General features: G+C 44.4%; 2 protein-coding genes across 5 annotated transcripts in view; both read right to left on the reverse strand.

Annotated features, from left to right (window-relative positions):
* Window positions 1-6855: 6855 nt before the first annotated feature.
* BHLHE40 (basic helix-loop-helix family member e40) lies at window positions 6856-11633 on the reverse strand. Its single transcript, XM_088460809.1, has 5 exons — window positions 11360-11633; window positions 10913-10982; window positions 10106-10213; window positions 9176-9287; window positions 6856-8273 (listed from the first exon to the last, which is right to left on the reverse strand). The coding sequence occupies exons 1-5, from the start codon at window positions 11422-11424 to the stop codon at window positions 7540-7542; spliced, it is 1089 nt and encodes a 362-aa protein (XP_088316935.1). The 5' UTR covers window positions 11425-11633; the 3' UTR covers window positions 6856-7539.
* Window positions 11634-18629: 6996 nt separating this feature from the next.
* Window positions 18630-19561, reverse strand: part of ITPR1 (inositol 1,4,5-trisphosphate receptor type 1) — a 122570-nt gene continuing 121638 nt past the window's right edge. For all 4 annotated transcript variants that reach the window (XM_088460820.1, XM_088460817.1, XM_088460819.1 and 1 more), the window contains one exon: window positions 18630-19520. In XM_088460820.1, coding sequence (XP_088316946.1) covers window positions 19434-19520 — 87 coding nt within the window. In that variant the 3' untranslated portion in view covers window positions 18630-19433. The remainder of the gene's footprint in view (window positions 19521-19561) is intronic.

Genomic DNA, 19561 nt, shown 5'->3' on the forward strand with positions numbered 1-19561 from the left:
TATGGATTTCCGGCTTTTCTAACACATTTACTATGGATTTCCGGCTTTTCTAACACACTTACTATGATTTCCGGCGTTTCTAATACATTTACTATGATTTCCGGCTTTTCTAATACATTTACTATGATTTCCGGCGTTTCTAATACATTTACTATGATTTCCGGCTTTTCTAATACATTTACTATGATTTCCGGCGTTTCTAATACATTTACTATGATTTCCGGCTTTTCTAATACATTTACTATGGATTCCGGCGTTTCTAATACATTTACTATGATTTCCGGCTTTTCTAACACATTTACTATGATTTCCGGCGTTTCTAATACATTTACTATGATTTCCGGCTTTTCTAATACATTTACTATGATTTCCGGCGTTTCTAATACATTTACTATGATTTCCGGCTTTTCTAATACATTTACTATGGATTCCGGCGTTTCTAATACATTTACTATGATTTCCGGCTTTTCTAACACATTTACTATGATTCCCGGCTTTTCTAACACACTTACTATGATTTCCGGCTTTTCTAATACATTTACTATGGATTTCCGGCTTTTCTAATACATTTACTATGATTTCCGGCTTTTCTAATACATTTACTATGGATTTCCGGCTTTTCTAACACATTTACTATGATTTCCGGCTTTTCTAATACATTTACTATGGATTTCCGGCTTTTCTAACACATTTACTATGATTTCCGGCTTTTCTAATACATTTACTATGATTTCCGGCTTTTCTAATACATTTACTATGATTTCCGGCTTTTCTAACACATTTACTATGATTTCCGGCTTTTCTAATACATTTACTATGGATTTCCGGCTTTTCTAACACATTTACTATGATTTCCGGCTTTTCTAATACATTTACTATGATTTCCGGCTTTTCTAATACATTTACTATGATTTCCGGCGTTTCTAACACATTTACTATGATTTCCGGCTTTTCTAATACATTTACTATGATTTCCGGCTTTTCTAATACATTTACTATGATTTCCGGCGTTTCTAATACATTTACTATGATTTCCGGCTTTTCTAATACATTTACTATGGATTCCGGCTTTTCTAATACATTTACTATGGATTCCGGCTTTTCTAACACATTTACTATGATTTCCGGCTTTTCTAACACACTTACTATGTTTTCTGGCTTTTCTAACACATTTACTATGATTTCCGGCTTTTCTAATACATTTAATATGGATTTCCTGCTTTTCTAATACATTTACTATGATTTCCGGCTTTTCTAATACATTTACTATGGATTTCCGGCTTTTCTAACACATTTACTATGATTTCCGGCTTTTCTAACACATTTACTATGATTTCCGGCTTTCACCCTCTTCCAATAAAAAATATAGCAGCTTCTTTGGTGTAGAAAATCCACCATTATATTCCACACTAGTATCATGATTCACGATGGGGTTAAATTTAGCATTTTCAGGCAGGTGGGGGATAGGAGCGTGCGTGGGATTGGGATGTATGAAGGGTGTTTGGGTGCTGAGATCAGAGGGGGGGGGGGGGCAGGTTGTGACGAGACCGGATTCCCACACAGCGAGGCCTCTCCAGTGCTGATTCATGCTGCAGACAAATCTCACATCACCCTACTAGGCAGGAAGCGTCCCAGCCAGAGGTGGGGGGCGGAGAGGGCAGGGTCACAGGAGCCCCATCATCACCCTGTGATGGGACCTTGGCCAAGACTTTCGGCAGATTTGTGCTCACAGAGGGCTGGAGCAGACTGCAGGAACCTGCATGCACATTTCATGAATGAGTGATGAGGCTGGAGAGAGAGAGAACTTGTTACCAGAACTCAGAGGGGGATTACTGGTGACAGCACAGCAGCCAGCACCTGCCTGGTACCCCAGTGACCGCATAATCACAGGCGGAGGGCCTCACATCCTGCTTAATGTCAGAGACACCGGCATGCAGGGGCACATAAGGTAGCGAGGGCTGTTTAGCAGTCACATAGACAAGTCACCCGCAGTATCAGTTACAGAGCTGCCTTGTAACGCCACAGAACGAGGGAGCATGGCGCGCACCTGGCTCCGTAGATCATAGGGAGGAGAATTTATACATTGGCTGGTACTCCCTGCGCTAGGCTTCATTACACGCACGTAAGGGTGCGCAGGTTATGGATCTCCTTGTCTGCACACGCCATGTCAGCCAAGGGCCTCATTTATCAACCACTTATATTCTCGTTATCACTTGTTACTAATCTTAAATGGTGCTCCAACCAATCAGCTCCTGACTGTCATTTCACAAACACATGACAGCAGTTACGAGCTGATTTAGGGATGGACATCGTAAGCTGATGGTTAGCAACCATCGATGTTTCAGATGTCGATGGTTTCCAGCCACCGGATGCAGTATTTCGTTGCCCACCTGATGGCTGGCTGGCTAAAGTATAGCTCCCATCTGTCCAGCAGCGGGAAAATAGATGCATCACAGAGCTGGGAACACCCCCATAGTGACGTGAACAAGGGAGGGGGGACGGGCATGAGGTTCCGTCCCCTGCACATGCACAAATTGTGACCATCGCGATTGATGTACCAGCACATGGTTGCCATTGCGTCATTGGATTTCATGTCGGAAGCCGTGCAACCATTCGATGGCGGGCTTTGGATGTTCATCCCTTCACTGATTAGTTGGAGCACCATTCAAGATTACCAAGAATATCACTTGTTGATAAATGAGGCCATTATTACCTGCATCCTGAAGCCCAGCCTCCACGGGCACCATCATATGACTGGCATAGACTTTTTATTTTTTTGTTATCTTTTAAAGTAGCATGATCGATCAATACGAGATAGATATGGGATAGATCAATATGAGATAGATAGATATGGGATTTAATCGATATATCGATCTCTCATATCCATCCCATATCTATCTCTCTGATATCTATCCCATATCCATCTATCTATCTATCCATCCATCTATCCCATATCTATCTCATATCGATCTATCGATCTATCCCATATTGATCTATCTATCTGAGATAGATATGGGATAGATCGATATGAGATAGATAGATATGAGATCGATAGATAGATAGATATGAGATAGATAGATAGATAGATAGATAGATAGATAGATAGATAGATAGATAGATAGATATAGAGAGAGATACATATGGGATAGATATATAGAGACACTGATCCTGCGGCACAGTTGACCACATGTTGGGAGTACCATTGTTTGGGTGGATGTATATAAAAACTATGGGACAAAGACCTCCTGTCATTCTGTACATCACATACGACAACCGCCTCAGTCACTTGGTTTGGGGAAGGAGGCGGCAGGGAATAGTGTCAGCTAACCTTGGTCAGGTCAGATATGTGTAAAGAAAATACAGCTTCCTAATATAAAGGGGGAGAAGCAGTGGTTCTCAAACTCTGTCCTCAGGACCCCACACAGGTCACGTTTTCCAGATAACCCAGCAGGAGCACAGGTGTATTCATTACTCACTGACACATTTTAAAAGATCCACAGGAGGAGTTAATTATCTCACTCATGATTCTGTGAGGAGACCTGGAAAACATGCACTGTTTGGGGTCCCGAGGACCGAGTTTGAGAACATGTGGTCTAAAGAGTGGAGGTTACCCAGAAATAACAAATTAGCTTCCAGCTAGCATTGTATAGTGTATTTGATAAATGCTGGCTAGGAGCTAATCTGTTGCTATGGGCAATGTCTCCAATATTTAGAAGCTTTGATACACTTCTCCTTGTGTATCAATACCGATCTCCCTGTAGACTGTACGCCTGCGAGCAGGGCCCTCTCACCTTTGTCCTATTATCCAGTATAGTTTTATTACAGTTACCAGTTATAAAGCACAACAGAATCAATGCTGGCGCTATACAATTAATGTTTAATAATCAGCCAACTTGCGAATAGCCACAGAGTCCAAAAAAAAGAGCCGCCCCTATAGCCCAACCAGAAGTTAAGATGTGAATCAGCAAAACTAACACCCCAAAAACACACAAAGGGGGCAATCCAGCACAAGGTGTGAAAGCTCATAGCGGCGGGGGCGCCATTAACTGACCGATGATGGGCTACCCGACATATCGGTAATGTGTACATTTGCGAAACCGCAAACCAACATGACCCAATTGTCTATGTCCATAAGGGGCAACTAAAATGCAGCAGGGCTTTTGTTAGACATCCAGCAAAGTTACCCCCCCATTATATTAGTTTGATGAATTGCATCAATAATGAATTTTGTCATGGTTATAAAAATAAAATTACTTGTTACTAATAGACATTTATTGATAAATTTCAGAATAATTGTTTAAATGCATTTTTATCTCAGAACAGAGTGCAGTACCCTCTAATGACCTACGGGTGGCAGTAAACAGCAAAAAGCTATATATGACATTATTTAGTATATAATGATTATATAGGAAAGATCACAAGAAGGCAAGAGTCCGTTACCTGTCTGGTCCCACAATGTTGTCGCTGACTGGAAAGACAGCTGTAATTATTTCCGCCAGTACCCGGAGCGCTGTCTTATTGCTTTACTGTCCATTCCGGGACACCAGAACTAAAATGCGTTGTTTCGGTAAGTGTCCTATATATAGTGTATTTTATAACACGCAGGTTCTCAAACTCTGTTATCAGGACCCCAAACCATGCATGTTTTCCAGATCTCCTCACAGAAACACCAACAATCCCTGTTTTTGAAGTTGGTCGAACGGCATTAAAAAGAAAATGGTCTTTGGAGAGTGTAGAGGATCATACATAAAAATACACACATGCACTAAATGACATTGTCTGCTGATACAAAGTAACTTCTCACTCTGCAGTGACCATGAACATTTAATAGTCCAGATAAACTAAACAGCTATAACTTCTCTCTGTATGGGAAGTAGTCTGACTTTTTGGGGGAGGATGAGATATTACAGGGAGCTGGAGGGTGCTGTGAATGAACGCAATGTATTTAAGGGCCCCATATATCAGGGGTCAGTTTCCCCATTCCGGTCGGAAATGGCGATCGGTAGTCAGCCATCGATGATCGCCGATCCATTGGGGAATCTGGGAAATTCTTTATGTTAAAAATCCGATTTGCCGATCTCGAACATATTTGGACGGGATTGGCGAATCGGGGAAATCCAACATGTTGGGTTTCACCGATGCCCCCGACCCCAGCGTCGTAGAATTGCGGCAGTCCGTCACAGATGTAGGAGGGGCTTTAAGGTAAAATGAAGGAGAGGAGGAGTGATGTATGTAGTTCTCAGTGGAGGGGGATCAGCCAGTCATCCTATGCACAGTGAAAACTAGAGCGCAGTCTTCCATTTATAACACAACCTTATGCCGCTGTATAGAAACGCGAGCTGGGCACACATCTGCAGATCTGGTTGGACAATTTGGTTGTTTTGGATCTAGCAAGATATTTGCAGCCATCTCTCAATTATATTAAATCTACCAATACAGAACAGGACAAGTAGTTAATGTGTGTTCAAATGAAGGGAAAGTGGGCAATACAGTCTCCCATACAGTATATGCGCTATTTAGATAAAACTATGTTTCACATCATATTCCTGTAAGCCATAGCAAGTTTTGGAACCATGAGATCGGACCCCTTAAATTACCCATGATCCCATTTATCTAACTGGTTGGGCTCAGTTTTTTTTTTTTTTGCTATGCATGAAATTAAGGTTTACATTGTTTTATTTATTTATTTATTTATTACTTTGTATTATATAGCATATAATAATAATAGAAAAAGACCTCCCCTATCCTGCCAGCCTACACCCCAAGCTGGAGAGCCGTGGTCAGCACTGAGATCACGAGTACAATTCCAAACCATGACTGTGTGTGGAGTTTGTATGTCCTCTCCATATTTGGTCTGTGGGAAACAACCCAGCACAAAGACACAATGGGTAGGTTAATGGTCTTCAGACACACATGCACCCACAAGGGTTAATTTTTCTCAATGTGGTAGGAAATTTAGATTGCGAAATGATCATGGGGGGAGATGTACCAAGTCTTGGAGAGAGATAAAGTACCCACCAATCAACTATTAACTGTCATTTTTCAAACAGTCTGTAACATGACAGTTAGAAGCTGATACTTTCTCTCTCTCCAATGCTTGATAAATCTCCCCCAGAGTCTGTAAAATGACAGTTAGGAGCTGATTGATTGGTACTTTCTCCAAGGCTTAGTACGCCTCTCCCATATTTTTCACAGCAAAGTGCTGCGTAACGCGTGCTCTATATAAAGAAACTGTAAATAAATAATAGTCTATGGGTGAGAGGGCTCCAGTGAGGATTGTTACCGAGACTGTCAGGGAAAGGCAGCGAGAGGTGTGAAGAGAGCAAGGTGCAAAGCGAGAAGGGAGGGAGGGAGGGAGGGGAGGGGGGTGGATTGGGAGTGCACGGTGTCAGCACATTGAATGCCTGCCAGTCACGTCTCATTCCAGGAAACCGGGGATACATTTAGCTCCAGGCTGCACATGAAAGCCTGACTGTGTCAACATGCACAGGGTGACAGGGAGGTGACTCTGCCAAAACAAGTGAAGGGGAACTAAAAATGGTCCTGTCCGATATCAAAGCCCATCGCTGGCAGTGGGCGCCCCTCTTATGCTGTATAACCCCACCCGCACAGATTTCCTCAGAAAGAGAGACCATTGTTACACACCTGGCCCAGTGAGTCACACGCTGACCCCAGCGAGCCAGGTGACTGAGCCTGTGTCTACGTGCGTGTGTCCACACGTGAGGCGGGGGTCCCTCTGCACCCTTGGGTTGGGAGGGGGAAAGCAAGCCTCTAAAGTATAAAACAATATATCGTAATGTAAACCACACTGATATAAAAAAAAAAGTAACCGTATAAAAACATAGGCAACAGTAGTTGAACAAATAAAAGTCTTTATTTTTCTAAAAATAAAAATCATTTGATATCCTCCCCGTAAGCCCAGGAACAGGGCAGAGATCTGGAACGTGAGGAATCTAAATATTAAAGTGCTGTTTTCTGGAGATTTATACCCCCATTCTGTAGAGAGCGAACCCGAGCTGGCAGGTTGCGACAAGCCACGTTCAGTGCTGATGGAAAGGCGCCTTTACATTTTTGAAGGCCTTGGTATATTGTTAGGAGAGAGGGCTGGGCTATTTGGTTGGTCACCCCACCTGGGACTGAGATCCAAGCCCAGGACAGCCTCCGTTATCTGTCCGAGAATGACTGGAGGTGAATAGAGGGAGCGATGGCCCTGCCTCACCTCTTTATTCACAGTCAAGTCTGTGTTGGTTGACCCTTATTTTTTTACATTCAACTCAACTCGCCCGCCAAAGGCGCTGGGCTGAGGCATGAGACACCTCGTAAGCTCGCACATTCCCATCCGAAGCCTGTGTTGCCTGGATAGACGCGGTCGCACAGCGCTTCTTCTTTCCGACACCCAAGGACCTAAATAATTGAACTACCTTGTTCATTAAAAGGTCCTGTGCACAGAGGTTGCGCACCGGAGTCTCTCACAAGCGGCCCCAGAATCCATGTTTGTATTCTGCTAGTAGGACAGCCAGGTTTTCCTCCATCACAGTATCAGTCCTTGGGCTCTGTGCCAACTGTGGGCACCTGTTTAAGAGCTTGCAGAAGAGCAGACGAGTCCATGGTCGGGGAATAGACCTGTTGGGCTCTGTCTTGGCTCAGTAAGCCAGATTGTGATGGGTTGGGATATAGCATGGGCATAGATCCTGGGTACCAGTATTTCTCCAGCATGGGCAGATAGGCAGAGGCTGAGGGGGGTAACAAATAAAAGGGGAGGCAGAAAGGTGGGTGGGTAGGGTAAGGCCCCACTGGAGAAAGGTCATCGCTGCAGAACCTGGCCTCTCCCTCGGTCATCTCCAGCCTTGGCCTCTTTTTGGAAATCTCATGGTCATGTTCCTGCTTGATTGTCCTGTCCAGGGGTGGGGAGGCAGAGTGGCTCTCTTTGAGGGCACTGCCCTGCTCTGGGTTGGAATCTACCTTATCGGCTTCCCCGCCGTATCCGCTATCGGTGTCCGTGTCCGTACCGCTCTGCTCTCCAGATGGGAGAGGGGCTGCGCGACGGATGACGGGCACACAGTTGGTGGCCTGTGCCTTTGGACCGGGCTTCTCGACAAGTTTGGGAACCCTGGGGTAACTCTGGCCGAGATCTGAAGCCAAGCGATGCAGATGAGTTACCAGTTCACGCTTTTCATCTCCTTGTAGGAATCTTAGCGCTTCTTCTGCGCAGAGCTGGAACCCGGAGCGAAACATTTCCTCCCCCGATGTCCTGTTGCCCTCAGCTGAACCACCTGAAAAACAGATATGGAATGAAGCAAGGAAGTACATAGCCATACCGAAGACAGTCAAGGGGCCATAGCTTATTGAATTGGACTTTTAACCCTGTATTTTGCCTTTGCCTATCTCGAAGACAAGTAAAAAATGGATAATGCTGTATAAAATGTCCTCGTGGCGGACGTTACCTTGATTGCTTATAATAAGACTACTTGCAGAGCTCATTGTTTGCCTTCTCTTTCCCATAATCCATTTAATCACCTACCACTCCCCAGTCAGTGTAATAGATAATAATTCTCTCAGTACAATAGTTGGGAGAAAGGGTGCAATGACTAGGAATGTGACCAGGTACAGAAACACACACACATATGATCGGCCGATCAAAGAGGGCACATATACCCCAGAGTTTGGTCATAGACGGTTCTGTCCCTTTGGTGCATGTTTGGTAGCATTTATATATCCCTGTGCTAGGCACAATGAAGCCACATCATTTGGAGTTAGTATTGCTTTAAACAGAATAGCCTAGGCCAGGCCTGGCCAACCTGTGGCTCTCCTAGCTGTTGTGAAACTACAAGTCCCAGCATGCCCTGACACAGTTTTTAGCATTCCTAATAGCAAAACTGTGGCAGGGCATGCTGGGACTTGTAGTTTCACAACAGCTGGAGAGCCACAGGTTGGCCCGGCACAGCCTAGGCTACCGTTTGCAGTGCAATGTAGAATAACTTGTCTGTCACAGCAAGTGAAGGCGGTTATCTAATCCGTGTAAAGTTGAGTATAGTGAGGATAGATTTGTGGGTGGGTGGGAAGGACTAAGGATGGTCAGGGACAGGCATCGTCTAACACAGACAAGGCTTCCGATGTTACTGGACATTTCTAGGAGATACTGGTATTTAAAATATATATATATCTCAATACCTACCATTCTGCAGTGAGAGGATCTGTTGCTGTTGCTGCTCAATGAGGCTAGATAAGGACTGTACGTGCTTCAGGGTCAGTTCCAAAACCACAGCTTTCTCAAGATGTCCCAGTGTCTGTGGGAAGAGGAAACTGTGAACAGAGAGAACCAACCAAACACAAAACACATCAACTGATGCACGCAGCCCAAAGTCAGTATCCCGATAGCATCAGCCATGTGGTTATGGCGTCCAGCCAGGACGCCACGAATGGCTTACCATAAAGTGCTCACTTTGCAATAAGACACTTTTGTGCCAAGTTTCAATAGTTTAGGAAAACTTGATAAAATACCGATAACTTTTTTTTTCTGTCGTTAGATCTAGGTTAGGGGTATGAAATATGCAGCCATCCAGCTGCTGTGAAACTACACATCCCAGCACGCCCTGCCACAGTTTTACCATGCCGTAATAGCAAAACTGTGCCAGGGCATTCTGGGATGTGTAGTTCTACAGCAGCTGGAGGGCCATATGTTCAATACTCCTGGGGGTAAATTTACTAAAGGGAGAGTTTTTAGAAGTGAGTTTTAAAAGTGATGTTGCCCACAGCAACCAATCAGATTCTACTTAACATTTAACTAGCACCTTCTAGGAGATAAGAGCTAGAATCTGATTGGTTGCTATGGGCAACATCACTTTTAAAACTCACTTCTAAAAACTCTCACTTTAGTAAATTTACCCCCTGGTCTAGATTGCACGATACCGTATAATACTCTGCTGTGGGGGCAGTTTCTGTAGGTGACACTCAACGGAGTGTTCACCCACGTACTGCGCAAGCTCCACATCACCAGTTTCCCAGTGACCAGCAGTCCGACCGCCTACGTATATAACACCCGGTGCTATGGCTGTCCCAGGTAGCGCTGGGCTGAGCCCCTATAGCCAGGTCAGGATTCACTTACTGTCAGTTTCAGGTGGTCAGGCAGCAGGTCCTTCAGTTGAGATATACATTCATTGATCCGGTCACGGCGTTTCTTCTCAATAAGCCGGTGCGGGAGCTTGTACGTATCCTACAGGAGAAACGGTACAGCAACGTTTTACATCACATACTAATTCAGGAACAGAGAGTTACACAGCACTCCCCAGTGGTCAGATTATAGACATGTAGACAAAACATGTGACTGTACACGTGAGCTACTGATAAACACACACAACCTCCCTTGCAGAGAACATGCGGTCAAACGTGCACATATACACACACACACAGTGTACAGAGGAGACACCAGAATGCAGAACATGGGAACCATAACATACTATACCCACAACTAGTTCTACGCGTTACAAATTATCCAGCGCAAGAACGATCACATGCCCGGGTTGGGACGCTAACTCATACGGTTTCAATTCCATGTAGGATTAGGAAAAAAACTAAAAACCTCAACTATGTTCAAGTTCCACAGACATAGGAGGTCTATTTACTAAGCCGTGGATGGAGATCAACTGAACAGAGATAAAAGTACCAGCCAATCAGCTCCTAACTGCCATGTCACAGGCTGCGTTTGAAGAATGACAGTTAGGAGCTGATTGGTTGGTACTTTAACTCTGCTCACTTTATCTCCATCCAAGGTTTAGCAAATAGACCTCACAGTCTTGCAGAGCCCCCCAAAATAAGGCTAAAAATACAGACTGGCCAATACATCCCATTTCCTGCAAGGAATTTTGGGGAAAAGTTTCGGGCTACACACACGCACAGGAGCGATTCCTCTCACCTTCACGTCATCGCACCTCTTCAACCCTTTCCTGGCCTTGAATACCGGATACAGGTGTGAAAAATCCATCCTGCGGAAACGAATCGGAAGAGACAGCAGCGTGAGATAGCGAAGAGGAGACAGTAACGACGACTATAAAATGATATGAGTACGACAATGCAAATGAATACTGCAGTCAGCGTATAAAGGGCACTTCTATCCAGGACTTTGTATTTAAAGTATCTAAACGCGCCCGAGTCCAGGCTGATCACCTCCTTATATTTGTACAAGTTATCACAGGTAGGGATACAGCCCAGCTTAGTAAATATTAACACTATCTGCTAGTGCCAGCTGATTTTACAGACATTAGTGCATGGCACCGTCCGGGGCTTACGCATTTGCGGTTAAAAGTCCTGGACTAGTACGGGTTGCGGTATGCAGGATTCTAGGCACATTTGGAGAACTTACCCAGACAAGGAAGCAGATCTCTCTAGGCACGCAGGCGGAGGCTGGGCACTGGGGATTCTCTCCATGCCAACCGAATGCTACAACAGAGTTATATCCCAAAAAAGAGAGCCTCCACAAACAGCAATGACTATAGAGCAGAAGAGAGCAGTATTCCTATGTGCACAGGTAACAATCCAGGTGAGCAGATGCTCTCAGAGTGTCTCAGGTGAGAAGCAGTGAGCTGTGTCTGCTGCTCTGCTGGCTATGATGGGGTTATGAGCTCCGGCTTCTTGTTAAATGGGTGGGAGGGGATGTTCTGTGCTGGCTGGAGGGGGGGGGGGGTGGTGTGTCCCTCCCTGTGACAGAAGCACGCCCAGTGCCAAGCGAGACAGCTGCTGCTTCTGTCATATGAAGCTCACGTGCGGCTCAATGCTGCATCTGTTCCAGACAAGGGAGGGGAGGACCAGGCGGAGAGTGTGTGCGAGGAGGGCGTGCGCCCCAGTACACACGGGGCTGGGAGTCAGAACCGTGCACCACAAGGAGCGACATGAGCAGGGCCGGCGTCACGGGGACAGCATGAGCTTAGGATGTCACAGGGAGGCTGCGGTCACATTTTATGAGCATGGGAGGGAATTGCAGTAAACATTAGGGAGGTGAATCTGTAGCAGATTGGGAACAAGAGGTACAAAGAACTTCATGTACAATCTGCATTGGCTGCTTTCCTATTCATGCATATTAATAAAAGTTACTGTACACAGCACATGCAATGCAAATTAATATTTAAGCCAGTAATAATAAATAAAAAGGGAAACCCATACATACATTGCTATTTTGGACTATGAATGCACATTAATTAGATATTTTTAATTAGAAAATTGTACATTGATTTTTTTTATTTTTATATTTTATTTTTTTTACTTATTCCCTTTTTAAGCCAGAACACTGAGCGGTCACCGGCTGCTGACACACTGGTTTCATTTCTTCGTATCATAACCTTGTACATTGATGCTGGTTTATAGACAGACATAAGATTAATCGGAATAACCACCATCCTCTATGACGCACACCGTAAGGAAAAGCATTAAATATTCCAGGTACAGTATACAGGCAGTATCTTATTTTCTGGTTTTTAATGACCAATATATTACCAGAGTATTAATGTAATAAATAATATAAAAGTATTATCTACATCTGGGGTTACACCTATTAAACACTGCACTAAACTGAAAATTAGCATCGCTTCAGATTACGCTCATTATTACTCCTAACACTGTACAGAGGTTCCAGAGAGTAGATGGACGGAACAGCTGTATTCATGTTCCGGCATCCACTTAGGGCAAAGTAAAGCCGCCAAGTGACATTAGCACCCTGTATATTAGCGCTGTGCATTATGGCGTTGTACATAAAGTTAGAGTTGAATGGGCCACTCTGCCGGATCCCTGGCGTATAGCGCTGGGCCCTAAGGACGCAATTCACAGCCAATTGTTACACCATGCCCTGCCCACCGCGTGCTAATTTGGGGCACTGCACAGCAGGAGAAGACCGTGCCAGTCATGTGATCACCTCGCCCCATGCACCTCTCCGTGGGGTGGCCGAAGCAGTAGGCAGAGTAGGTATGAACACCACATGAAATGCCTGCAGTGTCACCTGTCTCAGTCATGCATGGCCCAGGGGTCCCTTATTCCCGTATTACAGGAATTGAAAAAAATAAAAATAAATTGTGAACACAAAATGTGCAGTAAAAATTGCTTTGCAGCCCACAGGCAACACCAAGCAATGCAGGGTTAAGGAGTGCCGACCCATCTACCACAGAGCGGAGGCAGCCATTTTATGCACTTGGCTGGTATCCATGTGACTTGTGGCCATTATTAAAGCATTTTCCAACCAATATTCACGCTCATGATCAGTAGTTATCAGTCACTGGTCCCTAGCACATGTAGCCGCTTTCTCATCATTGCTTAAGACCACAAGATGGCTGCCCTCAGTTGACTGATTAACTCAGGTCGCGTTATTTTTAGCAGCGAGATCCATGCTCTCCATTAGTAATCTGTGCTACAGTTTTTCATTTAAAAATGCACAGGTTTCACAGGGTTAAACAGTTGGGTTTGATATAAGAGACCGAAATTAGATAAGACAGGCATAGGGACAAAAAGAGGACACAGAAACGGTCACACTGTGTTTCCGAACCCTAAGCTGCACCCTAACCACCCCCCTGGTGCCTAACCCTAATCCTCCATTAAGTGCCCAACTAAAAAAAACAAAAACAAAAAAAAAAACACACAAAGAAAAAAATGGGACGATGTTTTGACCCCAGCGACCCTTTGTACAGGTCAACCTTCATCCATGTCGACCTTTTGTCCGTATCAACCTATTGCCAGGCTAGAGGTGCGTATCCACTTAGTGTCTGTGAAATGAGTGCACAATTACGACATTGTAATCGTGCTGTCATTTCACAGTCCGATGTGCCTACACTGAGCGTTTAGTGTAGGCACATCAATCAGGCGCTGACTTTCAATCAGGCGCATAGGCTTTGCGGAGGAGAGCGATGAACGGCAGTTACTTTCAGACAGCATAGGACGCACCATGACCAGAATTTCGCTGTGCCAACGGTAAGGACAGAAGTGCAGGACGCCGCCCCTGTCTCTATTGTACTGATTTGAACATTTTGCACAACTGCACATTATTCATCTGCATCTTACCCATTAGTGACGGCACCTATGATCACTCGTACAGAAGGTAAGCCCTGATTAAGGGTACACCTACACCATCACATAACGCCTTTGGGACATATACTTGAATTGTGACACGCCACATGTGCATGCCAGTACCATCTTCAATTACAGGCTGCCAGACAGGTGTCATCAGGGGTACGTAGGCACGGGGTGCTATACGGAAAGGGACCCCCTACAGGGACTATCCTATATTACCTACACCTCTGGATCGGTATATATACCGATCCAGAGACATTTCCTGTAATAGGGACCATTGCAGTTTAGCCCAGGAACACGTAGACACCCATTGGTGGGCTACGGAAAGAGGCACCCTAAAGGAGCTCTCTTATTCATCCAACAGAGCCACTGCTCAGGAACTTTATACTCACTGCATTGTACCATATTGGGATACTGTTCTAAATATTGAATATCTTAATATATAAATATTATATATATATATATATACACACATACATACATAACACACACAGGAGTATCAACAACTCCTTGAAATACAAGATTTATTTTAATAAATACCATTATTACATAACTATCTGACATTCTTGTATTCACTTCTGCATTACTGGACATAAACTTCTCTATAGGTCAATAGACTAGGTTAGCGCTGGACACTACTATTTAACCCATTACCTTATCTTTGAGTCTGGACAACTCTGTGCCCAGCAGCTTCCGATAACATTGGTAGGCATACTGTAGCGCTGGTATCCACATCCAGTATAACATAAGTGACCCTTTGTACATGTCAACCTTCATCCATGTCGACCTTTTGTCCGTATCAACCTATTGCCAGTCTAGAGGTGCGTATCCACTTACGGTGTGTGAAATGAGTGCACAATTACGACATTGTAATCGTGCCATCATTTCACAGTCTGATGATGTGCCTACACTGAACATTCAGTGTAGGCACATCAACCATCCCCGAACATGGACAACCTGACATCAGGTTGACCAGCATGTTTGGAAGATGATAGAGGTCAGGAACAACCAGCGCACGCATCGCTGGTCATTTTTCACATTGAAAATCGGGCACAAATCAGGAAGTTTAAACGATTGAATAATAACGACGTGGTTATCGTCCAGTCGCCTGGTAAAATCGGGTAGTGGATATGCACCATAACATCTATGGTCTATCTATGGATCCAAACCAAAATATTTTGGATGGAGATGAGCCCAGCTCCCAGCCTGATTTTAGGCCTCCTCCTCAGGCATGTTGTGAGGAGCACGGGGTCACTGAAAACCCCTAGAGCAGGGGTCTTCAAACTTGGCCCTTCAGCTGCTGTGGAACTACACATCCCAGCATGCACTGCCACCTTTTTGATATAACAGCATGCTAAAACTATGTGCAGTGCACGCTGGGATGTGTAGTTCCACAGCAGCTGGAGGGCCAAGTTTGAAGATCCCTGCCCTAGAGAATAACACACTCCCCATTAACGTTTATGCCCTTATGAAATTCCCATCTAAAAACTTATTCCACAATGAATTTACAAGTCCAGGAGATGTGGAGCCCGCGGCCTTGAGAAAAGGGAAGATCGCTGCATTGGCCAAAAACCCTGGGGGGGGGGTTTCAGAGCACAAACAAGGAACAGACATTAGCAATTCCAGGGGACAAATCAATGAGTTGGACCTGTAGGTGGTCAACAGAGTGATCATCTAGCAGCAGGGGGAGGTGGAAACCATCACCTCCTGTATCCTGGAGTCAGGTCACCGCTCAGCACGTTTAATCCTGCGCTCCATCAATGAAACACTGTGCATTAAGCCGGATTGTGTGTCCGCAGAGAGCTGGTTATATAATGTGAGCTCTCATGAGAAGGCACATGCAGGGCCTTGCGTGCGGGGCTGACGTCACAGCGATTAACCAGTTTCTCGCTCAACTGTGTCTGAGAAAACAGTCACTGGGCAGGCGCCCGTCCACTGCAAAGGCAGCAACAAGACAGACTGCAGCCGTCCACAAGCTCTGCAGTAGCTTATTAATATAATCAGCTTCTGCGCTAAGCTCGTCCAGCAGATGAAGAACATTATTTTTACAACTTTTTTTTTTTTTTTTTTTTAAAAGCTCCTTCATACGGCTGAAACACCTACACAACTAAATAACGTAATCCTCTAAACGTGTGGTTCTAAAGACTGAGACCAGACAGAGGGGGCGGCTTAAAGAAAGAGTGGGGGGATTTCCAACCATTCTGCAGCTATACATGGGTCAGACAGCAGGGTGGTGTGATCAGCTATAGAGGTGGCATCTTCCAATATGTCTCACCGGCCCTAATGTAACACTTAAGCTGCATACACACACTGACAAACGATTTTGTTGTCAGATTTTTTAAAGTGTAATGAGCGATTTTTTTTTGAACTACAAATGATTTTTGCGTATTCCCTTAATGAAAATCATTGAGTTGACAAGTCTGACTGAACTACAGACGTGACCGCGCATGAACGATAATCATTCATCGCTTGACTCAGAAAGTGAACGATTTTTTCAAACGATTATCGTTTAATGATAATCGTTCAAAAAATCGTATGTATGCAGCTTTAAGCTGCATACACACGTAAAGATTTTGTCCAACCATCCAACTAGTTGATTGGTTGGAATGAAAATCTGGTAATGTATGGGAGTAACTGATGATCAGCAATTTGCTCCTAAATGCCAGAAAAGAGATGAAAATGACGTCAGACAAGTTTGAATAAATTGTTTAGATCAAACATTTAACAGTTTGTCAATTTTCTGGCATTTAGGAGCAAATTGCTGATCATCAGTTACTCCCATACGTTACCAGATTCTCATTCCAACCAATCAACTAGTTGGATGGTTGGACAAAATCTTCACGTGTGTACCCAGCCTAAAGCTGCATACACACAATTTTGTTATGAACGATTTTCTGTCAGATTATCTGTCAGATTTTTTTAAAGTGTAATGAACGATTTTTATGAACTACAAACGATTTTTGCATATTCCCTTAATGAAAATCGTCCAGTTGACAAGTCTGATTGAACTACAAACGTGAACGCGCATGAACGATAATCGTTCATCATTTGACTCAGAAAGTGAACGATTTTTTACAAACGATTATCGTTAAATAATATCGTTTAACGATAATAGTTCAAAAAATCGTTGTGTGTGTATGCAGCTTTAGCTTTACTAATGGTCTATGTGATCAAATACACAAGTGATGCTATGATGTGATGTGTAAAAAAAATAAAAAAAGTGGTTTGTTCGATGTCTATTGGGAAAACTCGCATTAAAAATAATAACTCAACCTTAACGTAAATTATGGAGTCTTTGCGGTCACCTGATTCATGACTTAAGAGGCTGATTCTGAGGAACGTGCGCAAAGGACGCTGTATTTACAGGAAGGCAGATTTACTCCTTCGCTAACGCGAGGATCCGTACAGCTTTAGGGCAGAATTCAATTGGCTGAGAAAAAGTGCCTTCTGGCGAAAGCGGATTGAATTAGTCTGTTTTGACGCAATATATTCTCCGTGCGCGTCCCCGCTTTTGCCCTATACAATTGTAAGACACACGAAAACACGGATAGGCGAATGCATTACAAATGAAACTAGTGAAAAGGACATGTCTTTCTGGGAAAATCAGTCTAGAACCCATAAAAAGCTTCAGTGACCCTGGGAATAGTATTAGTAGCCCAAATAAAAGGATTTGGTGATCTTATTTTGTGGCATAGGGCTTTTATATGTATATTTGCATAGGTGTGGAAAAATGATGGTACTTATTTTTCCGGAAAAACATTTTCTGAGGTTAAATTTGGGGTACCTAAAAATGGGTACTAGTATATTTTGGTGTCTCTAAAAGAGAAGATTTAAAAAATGATTTAAAAAAAAAAAACAACCCACCGGCTGGCAGCCTCCTGCAATCCCAAAAACACCTGCCTCAACCATACAGGCCCCCCAAAGTACCAGGCCCCCCACGGTCTATGGAGTTTGCGCCTAGGCGAAAACTCCGGGGAACTGAATATGGAGATACTTTGAAAACAGGAGAAAAGTGCAAAAATCGGAGAAAATTTCCCCCAAAAAAGGCACTTTCTGTGGTTAATTGAATATGGCCCTACATCGGAAAGCCGCAGCGTCTGCAGTTTTTCCATCCAAAGCCGTAACCACAAGTATCGGCACTTGCACCTGTCATATTATGCGGCAGAAACAGGCGCCCCTTCTCCATGCGCAGGACCCAGAATAGCATTGCGGTATAGCAGCCACACGGGACATGCAGCAGGAACGTTGAGGGAGAGAACAGTGGTGACATTGTCTATAGCAACCAACTTGTAACCGTCATTTCATAGTCTGTGCTAGAGCAGATTGGTTGCTATGAGCAACGTCTCCACTATATCTCTGGAATGTTTGAGTCAGACAGCTCTTGGCCAGATCTCTCTTTAGGATCGATGTATCAGTCAGCTGGAGCTATAGCAAACTGCGCATTTGTCTGTAACCATGTGCAGCTGTATGACGACTCAGAATGAGCCCCTTAATATGGTCGCAGGACTTCCAAACTATTTCACAAGTAGTTGGCACAGCGACTGCATACAAATATGTTCACACACCACACACTCTTCCATCGCTCAGCAATCAGACGACTGTCTGCATCAATTCGTTTTAATCTCAAACATTAACAAACTCGGGGGAGCAGCGTCCCGGTAAGAAGAAACAGAGAGTGAGTTTACAAAACAGAAACTGGGACCTAAACCGAGCCGGCTCCCCTCTACCCAACGAGAGGCGGAATGTGTGACAGCAGCAAGCCTGCAGGGGGGAGACCGGCCAGAGCCCTCGCTCGGCAGATGGTTTGTCCAAGGTCCCACACAAAATACACACACTGCACGTCGTCTGAGGGCCACGGAGGAAGGCATGGCACACGGAAGAGCAATGTCCAAGCTGGGTTTGGTCACTCCCGGGGTACAGACCAAAATTTCACCATGTGTGCTCCCAGGTTACGAAAGGCATTCGAATCTCTGGCAATCGTTAAAGTTCCGGGAAGGATTGAGATGGGTCAACATCCCACACACAAAAAAAAATATGATACAATTACAAAGGTCCATACACTCAGACGTCATAAATTACAGGAAAAAAAAAAAAAAAGTTTCATAAATAGAATTCTTTAAGTCGGAAGTATAAAATTAGCTTTCCTTCTAAATTCAGTTTCTTTTGTTTTATTCTCAAGTGCAAAGTCCGTTCCGTCCTCCTAGCTTTGGGCGCATTTGGCACAAGACTCCAATGTTGGATGTCCTCAGTTTCAAGGCTGGGATTGGGGTAACAGTAGTGGATAGGGGGAGTGGAGCAGTGTGCTTGGGTTACAAGTACAACTTAGAGCCAGAGATACTGCCTAGACCCAGAGCAGCATTTGTGGAGTCCGGAGCCAGGGTTGGAATCTACGCTGGCTGCTGGGGGTTGAGGTTTAGATGAGCCGGCTGCCCGAGGAGGCCGATCCTCTGCTTCTGCTTCCGTTGCTCCGTCATCTGTGAAGAAATAGAAACAGCCGCTGCTGAAACGCATTTTA

Source organism: Taudactylus pleione, unplaced genomic scaffold, assembly GCF_031769625.1.
Source record: "Taudactylus pleione unplaced genomic scaffold, aTauple2 ptg000986l, whole genome shotgun sequence".
In the NCBI taxonomy this organism is placed as follows: domain Eukaryota; kingdom Metazoa; phylum Chordata; class Amphibia; order Anura; family Myobatrachidae; genus Taudactylus; species Taudactylus pleione.

Coding starts and splice junctions, on each gene's coding strand:
- BHLHE40 (XM_088460809.1), bottom strand. CDS start 11,424: ATGGAGAGAATCCCCAGTGCCCAGCCTCCGCCTGCGTGCCTAGAGAGA. Junction 10,983..11,359: donor AGATCTGCTTCCTTGTCTGG/GTAAGTTCTCCA, acceptor TCGTTTCCGCAG/GATGGATTTTTCACACCTGT. Junction 9,288..10,105: donor CTGACCACCTGAAACTGACA/GTAAGTGAATCC, acceptor CTCTTCCCACAG/ACACTGGGACATCTTGAGAA.